This window comes from Miniopterus natalensis, chromosome 2 (genome assembly GCF_054644295.1).
Source record: "Miniopterus natalensis isolate mMinNat1 chromosome 2, mMinNat1.hap1, whole genome shotgun sequence".
NCBI classification, from domain to species: domain Eukaryota; kingdom Metazoa; phylum Chordata; class Mammalia; order Chiroptera; family Miniopteridae; genus Miniopterus; species Miniopterus natalensis.
The window spans coordinates 174,919,889-174,934,906 of NC_142082.1; the positions used below are offsets into that span (position 1 = coordinate 174,919,889).

Genomic DNA, 15,018 nt, shown 5'->3' on the forward strand with positions numbered 1-15,018 from the left:
CACCCCACCGGTGGCTTCCTTCCATTCGATTCCTTGCCTGTCTGCTGGGCTCCGGCTCTAAGACCTGAAGTGAGAGCTGAGCGAGCACTCTCGTGGTGGCCTCTGGCTCCGAGGCCATGGTTCCGAGGTCATGCTGCTGTGACTGTGATTGTCCTCACAGTGCTCGCCCAGTGGCCACCGGCCACATGCTCACCAACAGCCTCTCGGCCGTCCCCAGGTTCCCGCTCCATGCTCCCCAGCAGGATAGCTTAGAAAGCAGCTCCTCAGCAGGGATTTACAATTCTGCGTTCATTTATAGATATAAGTTCATAGCAGCATTAGTCACAGTAGCCAAAAGGTGGAAGCTCCCCTAATGGCCATCCCTGGATGACTGGGTAAGCAAAATGTGGTATATACATACAACGGAATATTATTCAGTCTTAAAAAGAGTGAAATTCGGACACATACTATAAGATGCACGAAACTGGAAGTTTCTAAGTCAAATAAGCCAGACACAAGACCATAAGTAGTGTATGATTCCCCTCATATGAGGCACCAGGAGTAGTCAGATTCATAGAGACAGAAAATCGAATGGTGGGTGCCAGGGGTTGGGAGGAGGGGATATGGGGAGTTGGTGTTTACTGGGGACAGAATTTCAGTTTGGGTGATAAAAAGTTCTGGAGATAGATGGCAGTGATGGTTGCACAGCAGTGTGAATGCCACTGAACTGTACACCTAAAAATGGTTAAAATGGTAAATGTTATGTGATATATATATATATTTATATATTACCACAATTTAAAAAAAAGCAAAATTCTGTTCGTATTACTCTACCTTGAAGATCTTACTCGGAATCAAATGAATGCTCCCCCAGTCTGGCCTCAGATCCTTTCTGAAATGAGTTAAGGCAGAAATAAGGAAATGAAGATGCCTTGGCCCAGCCACACACCCTTTGTAGCTGGGCTCTACATGACCCTTTAAGGGCATTTTTTGTGATCCCCTCCACTCAGTCCCCAGAGCTCACTGGCCCCAATGGGATGGAGTTTCTCCCTCTTCTCCCCTGCAGACTGCCCTGTAGGTGCATCCTCTGTGCCCCCTCACCCCCTTTCTCTGTCTGGCTGGTCCAGTGTCCCCAGACCTTTCTGAGATATGAACCCCCTTAGCTATTTGCTCAGCTCTGAGCTCTCCAGACTGCTCTCTGGGAGAGTCTTTCAGAGGAGCTGGGAGGGGCTGGAATGTTATGTGTTTTATAAGTACCTCGGGTGACTCTCATGAGAAAAGTTTAGAAGACATTGAACTAGGATAACTGTGTTTCAGAAATGGTCTGGTTTCCCATCTTTTGAGAAAGAACTCTCATTCATTCATTCATTCATTCATTCATTCATTCATTCATTCATCAGTTCACTTGTTTGTTCATTCATTCATGCCCTGAAATTAGGCCTTCTTTGAGGTACTGAGGATATCATGGTAGACAAGGCAGCCTAAGTCCCTCCTTTTGTGGAGCTTAACAGTCTTGGGTAGCGATGGACAGTGGTCGATAAAAATTTAAATATATATATATATTTTTATATATCTTTATTGATTTCAGAGAGGAAAGGAGAGGGAGAGAGAGAGATAGAAACATCAATGATGAGAGAGTCATTGATCGAACCCGCAACCCGGGCATGTGCCCTGACCAGGAATCGAACCCTGATCGTCTGGATCCTAGGTCAACCGCTGAGCCACGCCCGGCTGGGTGATAAAACATTTAAAATAAAAAGTCTGGAGGTAGTAGTGCCTGGAAGAAGAATAAAAACAAAGCATGGGAGGGGCAGATAGAACGAGAAGACAGGCTGTGTTAGATACTGTGACCAGGGAAGGCCTCTCCAGGGAGCTGATGAGAGACCAGAAGGAAGAAGAGAGCTGTCGTGTTGGTATCAGGGAAGAGTATTCCAGGTTGATGGAACTGTGAGTGCAAAGGCCCTGAGGCTCACGCTTGGCATTTTTGAGGACCAGCAACATGAGGGGTATAGCTGGAGGAGGGGTTAAAGGCAGGTAGGGGCTAGGTCATGTGGGCCTCCTAGGCCATGGAAAGGACTTTGGATTTTGCTGTAAGGTGGTGGGAGGGCTTTGGAGCAGGGAGGATGTTGTGATGTGATTCACATTTTTAGATTATTGTGGCGGTTGACAGAAACTAGAGTAGGGAGGCCAAGTGGCAGCAGGGAGAACAGTTAAAAGGTTTTTGTCCTGGCCCCAGGGGGAGGTGATGGCAGCTTGGACAAGGGTGCTAAGGGTGGAGATGTGCAGGTGAAGGAGTGGGAATCCAGAATGACTCCTGGGTGTTGGGTCTGCACAGCTGGGTGCATAGTAGTGGGCGGCATTTACTCCAGTGGGGAACCCTGGGGAGACACGTTTTAGGGATGGAAGTCATGAGTTCTCTTTATCAGTATTTAATGTATTCAGCTCATAAACAACCTCCAATTGAACGAACACTTATGTCCTTGACTTGACTCTTTCAAGATATCCAAGTCAGGCTTTTAAACTATGTGTCATGACCCACTGGGGGGCTGCAAAATCAATTTAATGAATTGTGACTAGTATTAAAAAAACAGAAGAAAACAGAAAATATCAATGTCGGTCTATCACATATAGTAAGGATAAGAACTGTTTCAGATTGATGTGTATATTTATGTGTCAACTGGGTGCAAAGGAGAAAGGAACAAGGACAGGAGTCAGGGGACCCTTTTTCTAGCCTCAGCTCTGCTTCTGACTAGCTGTGTGACCTGGATGTCCATGTTTCCACCCATAATCTGGGGCCAAAGTGAGTTCCACTGGACTGGGGTTCCTTAACTTTGAATGCCTGGCACCTCCCCTCCTCCCTCCATTTCTCTCCTCACCTCTCCACGTTCTCTCAGTGGGTGGACTGCAAACCCTACTGGCCAGAAAGATCATTTTTTCAGTTTTGCATCCTTCCATTTCTCTTGCTTAATCAGAACCATTTCCAAGGGTACTTTTCTTCAATCACATACAGTCGTCCGTTGTATCCACGGAGGATTGGTTCTAGGACCCCCCTAGATATCAAAATCCACAGATGCACAGGTCCCTTATATAAAATGGCGTAGAGCAATGCGTCTCATTTTGTTTGCTCATGTGAAAGCCATTGGGCCAGATTGTCTCTAAAGGCTCTTCTTGCCTGAGATGCACCTGATTCTGCACTCACCTGTCTGATTGACAGCCGGTTTGCACTTGGACAGGGACCCTGTGCACGACCCTCTGCTCTGGGCACGTTTTTGCAGATGGGCCAGAAGCATCCAAAAGGGGAAGTGGGTTGACTGCAGAGGGTTTTGGTGAGCGTATTTGGTGGCCTGGTGTTCTCCCCAGCAGGTACATGTTGTAATGTAGGCAGTACATCTTCACAGCTGACTATTAAGAGTCCCCCCATGGCAGGTTTCTGTGGCAGTAAATCGCCTCCGTTTCAGATGAAGCCATGTCTTTTCTCTTCCCAAGTTATATACCCTGTGCATTCATCTAATTCTCAGAGTTATACCCTTGACCTTCATCTGCCAAAAGTTTAATTTGCTTTAGTTCTGCAGCCGCCTCCCAGCCTGGGCATCAGGAGCTTTGTTTGAGGAGCTTACGGGAGAGACTAACATGGGACTTAGATATAGTAAGGTTCAGCTTATTCCCAAGAAACAAACCCCCAAATCCCTCAGTATTCTTTAGTAGTTGCTTCTAGGGGCTCTAATAAGGAGAAATGATCTGGAAATGGTTTTGAATGGCCCTGGGCTGTCCCTGTTCAGGGGACTGTGAGCAGGAAGGAAAATTGAAGTTTAATAATAGCACTAATGAAAGCTTAGGCTAAACCTGGCTCCTACCTCAGTGCTTTGGGGCTCCCGAAAGGTCACCTGTAACACAAGTGTGCTGGATGTCTGTAAAGTGCCCAGAGGCCCTTGTTAGTTGGAGAACACTGGGTCACCTTTCAGAACTGCCTTTTTGCTTGGCCTCTTCCAGGTCTGAACATCCCTAAGCTATAACATGGCTCATTTCAGAGAAGCGGGGGAAAGTGTGCATGGTTTAGATCCCAGCTCTGCCATCACAAGCTGTGTCACTAGGTAAATTCTTCAGCCTCTCTGAGCCTCAGTTCCCTTTTAAAATGGGCTGGATACCACCTAATTCCAGCGTGGTTGTGAGGAACAGGGAAGAGACATTAATAAAGACTAATGTTCGAGTGCTTATAGAACTCACTTAAGGCACCTCATAGTTTCATAAGAATGTATCATATTTATTTTGCTTTATGTTTTTGTTTTAACTCCTTTGACTAAGAAGACCCTGGAATAGTTTTGAGGAAGTCTGTTAGGAAAGAACATGCCAACTTCTTTGTTCTTTTGCTGTGAATAAGTGGTTTGACCTGATACCCTTCAGCAGAAAAAACTCATTAGTTAACCCCTCGGGTCATTTGACCGGTTGTTTTATTTTCATTCATTTGACACAAATGTGCTGAGTACCTACTATGCGCTAAGCACTTAGTTAGGCAGAGGCAGGTGGAGAGGGGTCAACAAGACAGGCTTGGGGGCCTGGCTGCCAGGGAGAGTTGGAGGGATGAGCCAGCCTGAGAGATGCTGGTCCTGCTCTCCCAGCCCCACTGTGGGACCTTCGGCCATTCTTTGTCTTCACTGGGCCCAGTTTTGTTTTTGGTGTGCTAAAGGGCTTGTATTTTGTGTTGATTTCTAATTCAAATCTGACATTTCTCACATCTACTCCAGAAAAAAACCAAAACGCCAAATGTCCAGTAGCCAGAGCACTTAGCTCAGTTTTATTCCCCAGAAAAGTGAAGGGCTTAAAGAAACTCTTTTAGCAAACCTCTTCCAAGATAGCAACAACTAAAGTTTCCTGTTTTGCTGTTGTTTGCAGGTTAATCATGCGCATCCCTTTGGAAAGAAATGCTTTTGTCTGGGGCGGCTGAGCGCTGATAAACCTGTTCTCTGGTGACTGGGACACACTTTCTCCTCTGAAAATGAGTGGCAGTGGTCAGCGGCCGGCTAAGGACTTCAGGCCCTCGCACTAGTTTCAGTTCTTTATTCTTTGCTGAGTTTCAGTTCTTTATTCTTTGCTGGGCAGGAGCGAACGGGGAAAGCTAAGGCCCTGGCCTATCCAGATGCGAGACTATGCCACGCGCACTGGCTTCAAAGCGCCTCTGACTTCTTGGGATAAAAGTAAATCTCCCGGAGGCGCAGATTCCTGAGTATTTAAAAAAATGTTCGCAACGTGCCGTAGTGTTTATGGGACTTATTTACTGCTCTTCACCTCTCAGCTTTACGAGAGCTACCTAGGGCCCAGCGGCTCTGTGCCCAGGGGTGGCCTGAGGAACCCGTGGGGCTCAGGACCCCCTCCCTCCCTCTCCTCTTTCCTCCAGTTCTGACTCTTCCTTCCAGAGACTGAGCTAGAACTGGGGATTCAGGCTTCAGCCATAATGACTCAAAGAGAGCCCCTTCCTTTGCATTTGAAAAGGACAGAGGTGGCCCAAAGCGGGAGGTGGAGCTCAAAGCTGAGAGTGATCCGGGATACTCAGGCCCGGGGCCAGCTGGTTGGGTCCCTGGTACACCCCAAGGCTGCGAAGCATCCCCAGTCAGGGCGGGTTTGGGAGGCAACCAATCCGTCTCTTCCCTCCCTCCCTCCCTCCCTCCCTCCCTCCCTCCCTCCCTCCCTCCCTCCCTCCCTCCCTTTCCCTCTCTTTAAAATCAATAACCATACCCTCGGGTGAGGACTTAAAAAAAAAAGTAATCCCTGAGGAAGAGGTTCATATGTACATCAGGGAGAGGATGGGGTTCTTCCCACTCTTAGACCTTCTACCCTGGTCCCTCCAGTGGAATTTCAGGCTGGAGCCCTGGGGTGACTGAGACAAGAGGGTTTTGGTCCCAGAGTGGTTCCTGTGGCCCATGCTCCCCCAGAGCTAAAGACTACCTGCTCTGTTTTCTAGAAGGTTTTTGGGAAGAGGGGAGTCCCTATATTTATTATTATTATTGTTATTATTAGGTGGCATTTTTCCATATGAAAAACCTTGTCATTCCAGCTGGGATGCCGGCCCTTGGCCTTTGGTCTTGGGTTGTAAACTGGGAAGCACTGGCTAGGACATCCATTTCACAGCCAAGGTTTGCCTTTCCTTTCACAACCTCTCCTGGCCCGACACTCTTCTCTCCCTCCTTCCCCCGTTACTGCTTAACTGCCACCTGGTCCTCTGCCCATTGCCCTCTACCCCTGTCCCTCACATTTGACTGCCCCGCCCCTGGAGCACTTCTCCCGGAGACATCCACTGCTCTGTGTTTACAAACTAGGGATTTCCAGTTGGAAGGGGCTTAGAGATCACCAGATTTTACCTCTTTACCCAGGAGACCTTGTTCAAGGTGAGGCTCTTGGTTTGGTGGCAGAGCTGGGGGCAGGATCCAGGCCTGTGACATTCCACACAGACGGTTTTGGGTGCCATGTATCAGGCTGTTTTACATTTTCATTTAATTCCCGTAACCACCCTAGGATATAGGCATTTTATAGTTGAGTTTCAACGATTAAGACATTGTTCCAATGTCCCAAGATGAGTTAGTAGTGAAACCAGGATTTGGATCCAGTTCTGGTAACTTCAGCTTCCCAATCTTCTCATTCCAAAGGGCACTGCCAGGTGACCCAATTTGCCTGGGACTTTCCTGGTTTCAGCACCGGAAGTCCCTAGTCCTGGGAATGTCCTCAGTCCTAGGCCAACCAGAGGCGGGAGAGAGCTGTGACATAGTGCCTTTCAGGGACAAAGCAGAATGGCCTGCCCTTATAGTAGTGGCTCCGTCGGAGGAAGCTGGGTATCACTCACCCTTCTTCTAACCCGATGAGGTTGACTCAGACACTTCCCCATCCCAATGCCCTTTTGACAGACGGGCTGGACTGTGCTGGGCACATGAATCTGGGCATTTGGAGAAAACATCTCTGTAATTACACCGCTGCTCCGGGCTTTCAGAGTGTGGGGAAGAGGAGGAATTGTGCCCAGGCTGTTCGCAAATTGGGAGTTGGAAAGGTCTGACGTCAGCTGGGTGTCAGAGCTGTTTTGCCAGTGAAAGGGGAGGGGACCCATTTGGTCCTGGGTTACTCAGTACAGAAGGCTTCATTTTGAATGCTGAGGAAATGAGAACAATGGTTTTTGTGGTGGGAGCATTAAGTGTAAAAGCATCTTTTAAGGCCCTTGGTTCTAGAACAGATAGGCCTAGATTTGAATTTGCTGCTTGCACTGCCATTTGCTGGCTGTGGGATTTTGGGCAAGAACTCCTCTGGACTTCTCTTTTCTCAACTGTGCTCAGATGGGTACAGCCATCACCAGGGGTGAGGTGGGAGGGCAGAGGGGAAATGAAAAGTTAAGCATCAACAGAATAAATAAATAAAATGGAGGTAAAAGATATTATTATTCATTATTTCTAACACAGGATTTTTATGAGAATTAAATGAAGCCATTTGAAAAAAAGGCTTAGCATTGTGTCGGGCATCTCAGGCACATGGTAAATTCTCAGTAAATGTGTAGTTCTCATGATGATTATTGTTAACTCTTGCTGTATTTTATAAGACCCGAGTTCCAGCCTCCGGAATACCACATGTCTTTGGTTTTATGAAATGCATCAAAGGCAAGTTCCCACCAGGGTCCCACAGCATCTTAGTTTTGTGTCTTTAGACCTGACCGAGCAATCCAGCAGCGGCTCTTTTCTGCCCCAGCAGTACTGTCAGGGAGTCACCCAGAGAATGAATGGACTCCACTCCTGTATCCCAAGCTGAGTTTCCGTCACCTGCTCTCAGTTCACTGGGCATGAAGCGTCCACTTAAAAAAATATATGTTTTTATTGATTTCAGAGAGAGGAAGGGAGGAGAGAGAGATAGAAACAATGAGAGAGAATATTGATTGGCTGCCTCCTGCATGCCCCCTGCTAGGGATCGAGCCTGCAACCCGGGCATGTCCCCTGACCAGGAATCAAACCATGACCTCCAGGTTAAGGGGGTTGATGCTCAACCACTGTGCCACACCAGCTGGCCACATCACATCATTTTGATGAATCCTTTAACACTGTATTACATTTTAAATTACCTGTCCTGGAAGTGGCCAGCAAACTAGGTCTTGGGCCAGGAGGAAACTATTGAGATGTGTGGTGGACTGGGCACTTGGCATTGGTCCAGCGTGGCACCTGAGAGCATGGGCTGCCTGTGTTAGAACCCTGCCTTCACCTCTTACTAGCCTTGGGACCTAGACATGTTACCTAAGTGCCTCAGTATTCCCATTTGTGAAGTGGGGACAGTAGTGGTACCCACCCCATGGGACTGTTGTGTCCACTAAATATGTGAACTGCTTGGTGCACCCTGAGTGCTCTCTAAACGTTAAATGCCACCGTCTGTGTGTATTGGTTGCTCAACCCCTTCTGACACCACTTTTCCTAAGACACACACAGGATCAATAGACTCACACTTCAGTACGTAATTGGCAGCCCTTCCTTTGTCTGCCAGGCCCACAGTAGGTCCTCATTGCTGTCATTGGATATGAAGAATCCAGTAGTCAGGTTGGAGCCTCAGCTTGGCAACTTTCCACCCATGTGGCCTTGACCTTGGTCAAGTTCCTGAAGTTAAGGGGGGGCTCAGAGAGGTGATCTGTGAATGCAGGTACTTCCTTCACTGTGTGAAGGGTCACGCTTCATCGAGTGCCTGGCACACAGTGAGCGCTCCATAAATGGTGGGATTGTTATCATTCTCATAAAAAGCACACAGGGCCCCTTTGGCTTTTGTGGCCTGGGGTACCGAAGCTGGTTCACACGGCGCCCGGTGAAGTCACAGGCAGGCCTGCAGGAGCCGCCAAGGGCAGACGGCCTTGGGAAAGGACCCGTGTTGCAGGCCCCACACGGTCAAAGCATTTTAAAGGCCCTGTATTAGAAAAATAAACCAATTAAATAATACTGCCCCCCATAAAAGCTGACTTTTAATGGATTGCACGCTGGGGTTCTCTCCGTGGCGGTCCCGCAGCCACAGGTCTCGGGGAGCCTGTCTGCCGCCATGGGGAGAGTTTAATCTTGCATGGCGTGGGCATAATTTTACAAGCTTTATGGCTGTTTTTTCTCCTCCAAAGTGTTGCTATATCATTGTGCACCAAGGGCAACTTGCGTGCCTTTAACAGTTTACCTCGTTTTTGGTGGAAATGAAAAATGAAGTCATAAATTAAAGAAAAACACAACATGGATTTTTTCCCCCCCTCTTCTCGAGGCAACCGTGGAGGAACAAAGGGCCAGTGTTTCCCGATCAGCCTAATCAAATTCTAATGGCTTTTATGTGTGGACAATTGCCCGTAGATCGCCTCCTGCCCAGAGAGGGCTGCAGGCCACGGTGGTGTGTTGGGCTCACACCTCTGACCCCAGGAATACTTGGGGCTGTTCTCTAGGGCAGGGGCCAGCAAACTGCAGCCTGGGGGCCACACCCTACCCATCACCTGTTTTTGTGAAATGGTTAAAAAAAAGAAAAATCACAAGAAAAACCATATTTCCTGACACGTGAAAATTAGACGGAATTCAGACTTCATTGTCCATCAACGAAGTGTTGGCTCACAGCCACACCCATTCATTCCTGGATTGTTTGTGTGGCCGAGTTGAGACGTGGCGACAGAGACCATATGGCATAAAGCCAAAACACCGTCTGGCCCTTTGTAGAGAAAGCTTGCCAACCTGGCTCTAGGAAGTAAAGGAGGAGAGAGAAGACGCAGCTTGGAGTGTCCTGGAGTTGATGACTTACCCTCAGGGTTTCCATGTGGCTCAAAGTGACAAGTCCAAGGAGAATTGCATAGAAGGAAGGGTTCACCTTCCAGAAGTAATTGGCGACTTGGGGAGATGGCTTTCCTCACCTTTCGGACCTCACATTGGTCTGTGTGGCTTTCCTGGCAGAGAATCCCTAGCCCGGCTTGAGGTCTGGTAACGTTTCATCAGCTCACTTGATGGCTCAAGAGTAGAGAAGTTCCTACCTCCCCTCCCGAGGGTGGGGGAGTGATTTTTGTCACAGATTCTGTGCAAATCTAGTTTATGGTCTCCAGTAGCTTCAGAAATTTCTCACAAACACTTTTTTGCCGCCCCCCCCCCCCCCCCCCCCCCCCGCTTTAAGCATTCGGTATGTAGTAGTAACTCATTTAATCCTCACAACCAACCCAGGGAGCCACGTCCTTTTGATGGGGACTCAAGAAGTTAAAAATTTTTAGCTTTAGATATATAGTTAATAGGCTTGGTAATTAGTGCATGCAGAAAGCTATTGTTCCAGGGACTGGAATGTATGACTGGACCTGCCCTGACTTCAGGAGACCCGCAAGCAATTCAACCTTTGTGCCCCAGGAGGACTGCAAGCGTCCAGGACGGCATCTGAGCCTTTGTGCTCCAGGGACAGAGTGTCTGCCGTCCAGGATGCAGGCAGAGAATCACCGGTCGGCAGATGAGGGGATGCTAGGAAAATTGCCAGGCTGCAGATTTTATCTGGTTAACCTTTTCCTCTGAATTCCAAACCCCTTACCTACACTTTTCCTCTCCTTATAAAAAGGGCCAGCTTGAGATGAGATGTAAGACGGTCTTTTAGTGCATATAACCCACCGTCTTCTCAGATCACCAGGCATCTGAATGAAGCGCCCATAAAGATTCAATCCTTGTCTCTACTTACTGGTTCTGGTAGTGACAGGCAGCAACGCACGCCAGCTTTTCCAGCTTCACTGTTCCCAATTTACAGGTGAAGAAACAGAGGCACAGAAAGGTTAGGTATCTTGCCTAAGGTCACACAGCTGGTAAGTGGTAGAGCCAGGATCCAAGCCCAGAGAATGCCCTGCCGTCCACCCTGCTGCCACTCTGTAGGGGTGAGATGTTCCGGCTGTGAAAGGACCTGCTTTCCTCGTTCCCTCATGCTCCTCCCGTGTCAGTGCACGCGAAAACTGCCTCCTGTGTGAAGAGAAAGCTCTCGTTGATTCATTAACTCATCCCTTCCTCTCTCCCTTCAGGTGCCCTCAGCATTGTTGGGATTTTGAGGAGTTCACTTAATTTCCCTCTTTTGTTCATTGTATGCGCCACCTCTGCCTGTCTAGAACCATAGCCCTGTTCCTTTCTGCCTGGAGCCGATATATTCATTAAAAAGAACCTAATTTAGGAGAGGCTTTGGGGAGGCCGGGCCCCTGACTTATCCAGTGGGAGGAGCCTGCTGGGGTGTATGTTGGGGGCTGCAGGCCAGAGGCTTTGGGGACCAGGAACAAGAGGTCCTAGCCGACTGTTGAGGGAGAAGGCTGTGGAATTTTGGAAATATCGCCAAGTCTGGTGTTGGTACATCTCACTGTCTTGGAAACGGCCTTTACGGTGTCTTTTGTGAGGAGCGTGATTTTAATGTTTTCGAGGCCTTGTCTTGTTTTCTTAAAATTTGCTGGGAAGAATTTTTAGCATTATTTCTGCCCTTTGGGATGTGGAGATGACGGAATGTTGGGGAAGGCAGAATGGCCCCTGTGCCGTTAGATAAAGGCCCAGCTTTGCTAGAAGCCCATTTTCTGTCTTCCTTCCCCACCTGTTTCTTCTTTTCTCCCCTGTGCTTTTTTCTTTGTCAAACAACAAACGTTTGTTGCTTATTTCTGATGAGCCTTCACTTTCTTTCCTCAGTCATGCGGAGGAACCCCTTCGGAGTGGACATCTGTTGCCGGAAGGGGTCTCGAAGCCCCCTGCAGGAGCTCTACAACCCCACCCAGGTAAGCCCTGGAGGCTTCCTTGTTGTCTCCATGCATTGATTTGGGGGGGTGGGGAATGAAAAACTTCAAAATGCAGTTCATTGGGGATTTGAAACTTTCTTGCACTGCCTGGCATTTTACCTTCAGGGGTTGCTTTCTAGGTCACCCTTTCTCTGTGTAATGGCTCTGAAATTCTAGAGGGGTGGTTGGAATTAGAGAACTGCCTGGGGCTAGTGCTGGAGCGAGCTTTCAGGCCTCCCCAGGTGTTGAGCCCCTGAGACCCACACGGGTGCCAGCAGTGGGGCTCTGAAAACACAGAGCTGGCAGACTGTGCAGTCTCCCCTTTGGCACCCCAAAGGAGGCTCACATATGGGTGATCTCCAATATCAAAGCCCAATAATGCGCCCGGAGTTCCACCTCATTGTGCCATTTTGGTGAGAAACCCTTGTGTGTGGACACACTTTTGCTAGGTGACTGTCATGGTATAAATTGGACTTGATTATGAAAAGAGTTCCTCTGAGCAAAAGAAGCTCCAACGGAGGAAAAGTGTGCTCCGTGGAAACCTGGGAGCAAAGGGAGGAGTCCTGGTCGCCATGGTGTGTGTGAGTCTCGAAGTGGAGACTCCAAGGCTGGTCCTTTTGTGGGAACGTTAATTAGAACTTGACCCCGAGAACTGGTGAGTGAACAATTAGAGGCCCATCTGCTGACTTTTGATTGCTGTTAAAAAAGGGGGGAAAAATTCAATACTTTGGTGATAGTCTCTGAACTTTATATCAAATTCTTAACTTAGTATTTGTGAATCAAGTTGCTTGGTGGAAGACAATATTGCTTGGACCTCAAAGGTGCTGGACTTCCAATCCCACATCCCTTCCCTGTCTCTCGCCTGCAGTTCCTCCTGGAACAACGGGCTCCCGAGTTTGGTCGTCAGAGGTGGTCTAACCAGGTTAATGCACTCCTCCATCAGCCCTCCCTCCACTTCGGAGCTCTTGTGTGACTGGGCCAGATTGTCTAGGCATCTGCAAACTCTGTGGCTTCCTTTCCTGGGCTCTCTGTTCACTCAGCAGGGAACTTGATATTTGGGTTTTGTTTGGTGCCCAAATAATTCGATTATAACAGGCAAGTCTTCCGGTCCATTCACACTCTGTCCTTAGGAAGAGGCAGAACCAGCTTCGATAAAGGATAGGATTTCTGGTCGACCACGATGAAAACAACACATGCAACTGAGATGCAAACCGTTCCCATCTTAGATCATTTTCCCTTCAAAACAAAACCGCCAAAGCGCTGCTGTAGCCCGAGGAAAGTTTATGGGCAACATTTGGTGTCACGGGAAGATTCTGTTACTGAAGCAGGTGCCCCTCTGGAGAGGAAGCCCACGGCTGTGCCTGTGCTGTTCACTGGTGTGCCCCCAGCCCTAACGCAGGTGGCCTATAGCAGGTACCCCCAAATGCCAGTGACTGAAAATTAAAGTCCAGGTTCAAATTCCTACCTCGCCGCCAACTGGTGGCGCAACCTTGAATGCATTGTGTCCTCTTAATGGTCAGTTTCCCCGACTGTCCGAATGTTGAGAGGCTGAAATAACTGGGACGTGTCAGAGGCTGTGTAAATATGGTTCATCAGTGTCAGGGTCATGAGGATGGATTCCATGCTGCAAGTCTTGACTTTAGAGTCAGACCAGGCTCAAAGAATGGTTTCCTCACTTGTTAGCTATGTGCATGTGGGCAAGATACTGAACCCGTCTGAGGCTGCTTTCCTTCATTTATAACATGGTGCTCAAAATACCTGCCTCGCAGGGTGCATGAGAAGATGGGCCTTCCTCGGTGCTTCTTAGGGGTTTGTTCATTCCCAGGTTCATTCATTCTTTCACTCCTCCGTCTGCTATTACGAGCATGTGCCATGTGCAGCTCAGTGTCAGGAGCTGGGCACAGAAGGGTGAACAGTGCATGTGTGGTTAGCCTTCTGAGTCTGCTTCCTCTTGTTACCCCAGGGTTGACATGAGTGGGTTGACTAGCGAGTAAACCAATCGCAGGAGAGAGAACCTTCCTGGGTAGGTCATCTCATACTCCGGTGGTGTTTTGAGTGTTGCCTGGATGTGATGTTCATTGAGCAGCCGTAGCCTAGGACCTGGGAACGAAGCTGGGGCTGGAGAGGCAGCTCTGGGAGCCATTTGTGAGGGCGGAGGTGGGTGAATCACCGCCCTCCATCAGGAATGTCGTGGGCAAGCTGTCTGGCCCTTTTTGCTGGTAATCAGGAAAATGTCCCTGCAGGAAGATCTCCCCGTTTCCTCGGGATGTTGTCCTGGGATGTTTTTTCTTAGGCTGGTTTCCTTTACAAGCTGCAATTACGTTCCATTCCCACGCATGTTCAGTCAGTGGCTCTTCTTGCAGAAACTGTCTTGGTCATCCTTTGGGCTGCCGTGGGCTGGGGCATTCAAGGGAGAGAAGGAAGCGAGCATTCCTGCTGAGTTTAGTTAGGTTTTGTGTCCACAAGACACTTGCAACCTTGCACCTGATCAGGCCTGGTTGTGGTTTCTCGTGTTTTCCTACCGGCCAAGCTGATGAAGCCGCTAAGCCTGGATTGATGTTATCACAGACGCAGATGACAACCCCTGTAATTGCTAGAAATGAAACTGCTCCTGGAGATCCATGTCCCCTTTTGATGCTGACTGGTTATTTGCGTTTGATATATGATGGTGAAAACTGGGACTGTTTATTTTAGATGACATGTCAAGAAGGCACCATCTTGTTACGGTGTACTGATGCTGTAGGCCAGATGCTTATCCAGATGTTTATGAACATCTCATCAAATGCTTGTAATAAGTCCCAGGCTAGGTATTACACCCTCATGTTATGCGTGGGCGAATTGAGGCCAAGAAGGTCATACAGCTTGCCCAAGGTCACACAGCTAATAAGAAGCAGAGTAAAGATTCAAACCCAGAACCAACTATAAATCTGTTTATCTCTGCTGTGCTCACTGTCACCAGCAAACTTGTCTTGGCAGGAATTACCCCTTCTCCCCTCCAAAAATAAAAAATCACACCCAGATTTTCATTGGACAAAGTCTCAAAACCTCCCTTGGGAAAATTGGCTATAATCTGATTTTAGTGTCTAAGGTTTCTTATTTTAGTGCCTTGCAAACCTCTAACCATTAAAGCAACAATCAGTTAAAAAAGTTTGTAGTTGATATTCTTAGAAAAACTGCACTCTGATGTCTTATAATTTTCCTGGTTCTCTGCTGCCTCCCTGGCCCCAAAATAAAACGTAATTGCCGATCAGATCAGCTGGCGTCAAGTCACTGAAAGTTCAGGAGTTTCCAAGTGCATATTTGTG

At 48.3% G+C, this 15,018-nt stretch overlaps 1 protein-coding gene across 2 annotated transcripts in view; it reads left to right on the top strand.

Moving 5' to 3' along the window:
- The window catches only part of CHST11 (carbohydrate sulfotransferase 11), a 222,345-nt gene that overhangs the window by 92,489 nt on the left and 114,838 nt on the right, over window positions 1-15,018 (top strand). For both annotated transcript variants that reach the window (XM_016223185.2, XM_016223187.2), the window contains exon 2: window positions 11,628-11,713. In XM_016223185.2, the coding sequence (XP_016078671.2) occupies window positions 11,628-11,713 (86 nt within the window). The remainder of the gene's footprint in view (window positions 1-11,627; window positions 11,714-15,018) is intronic.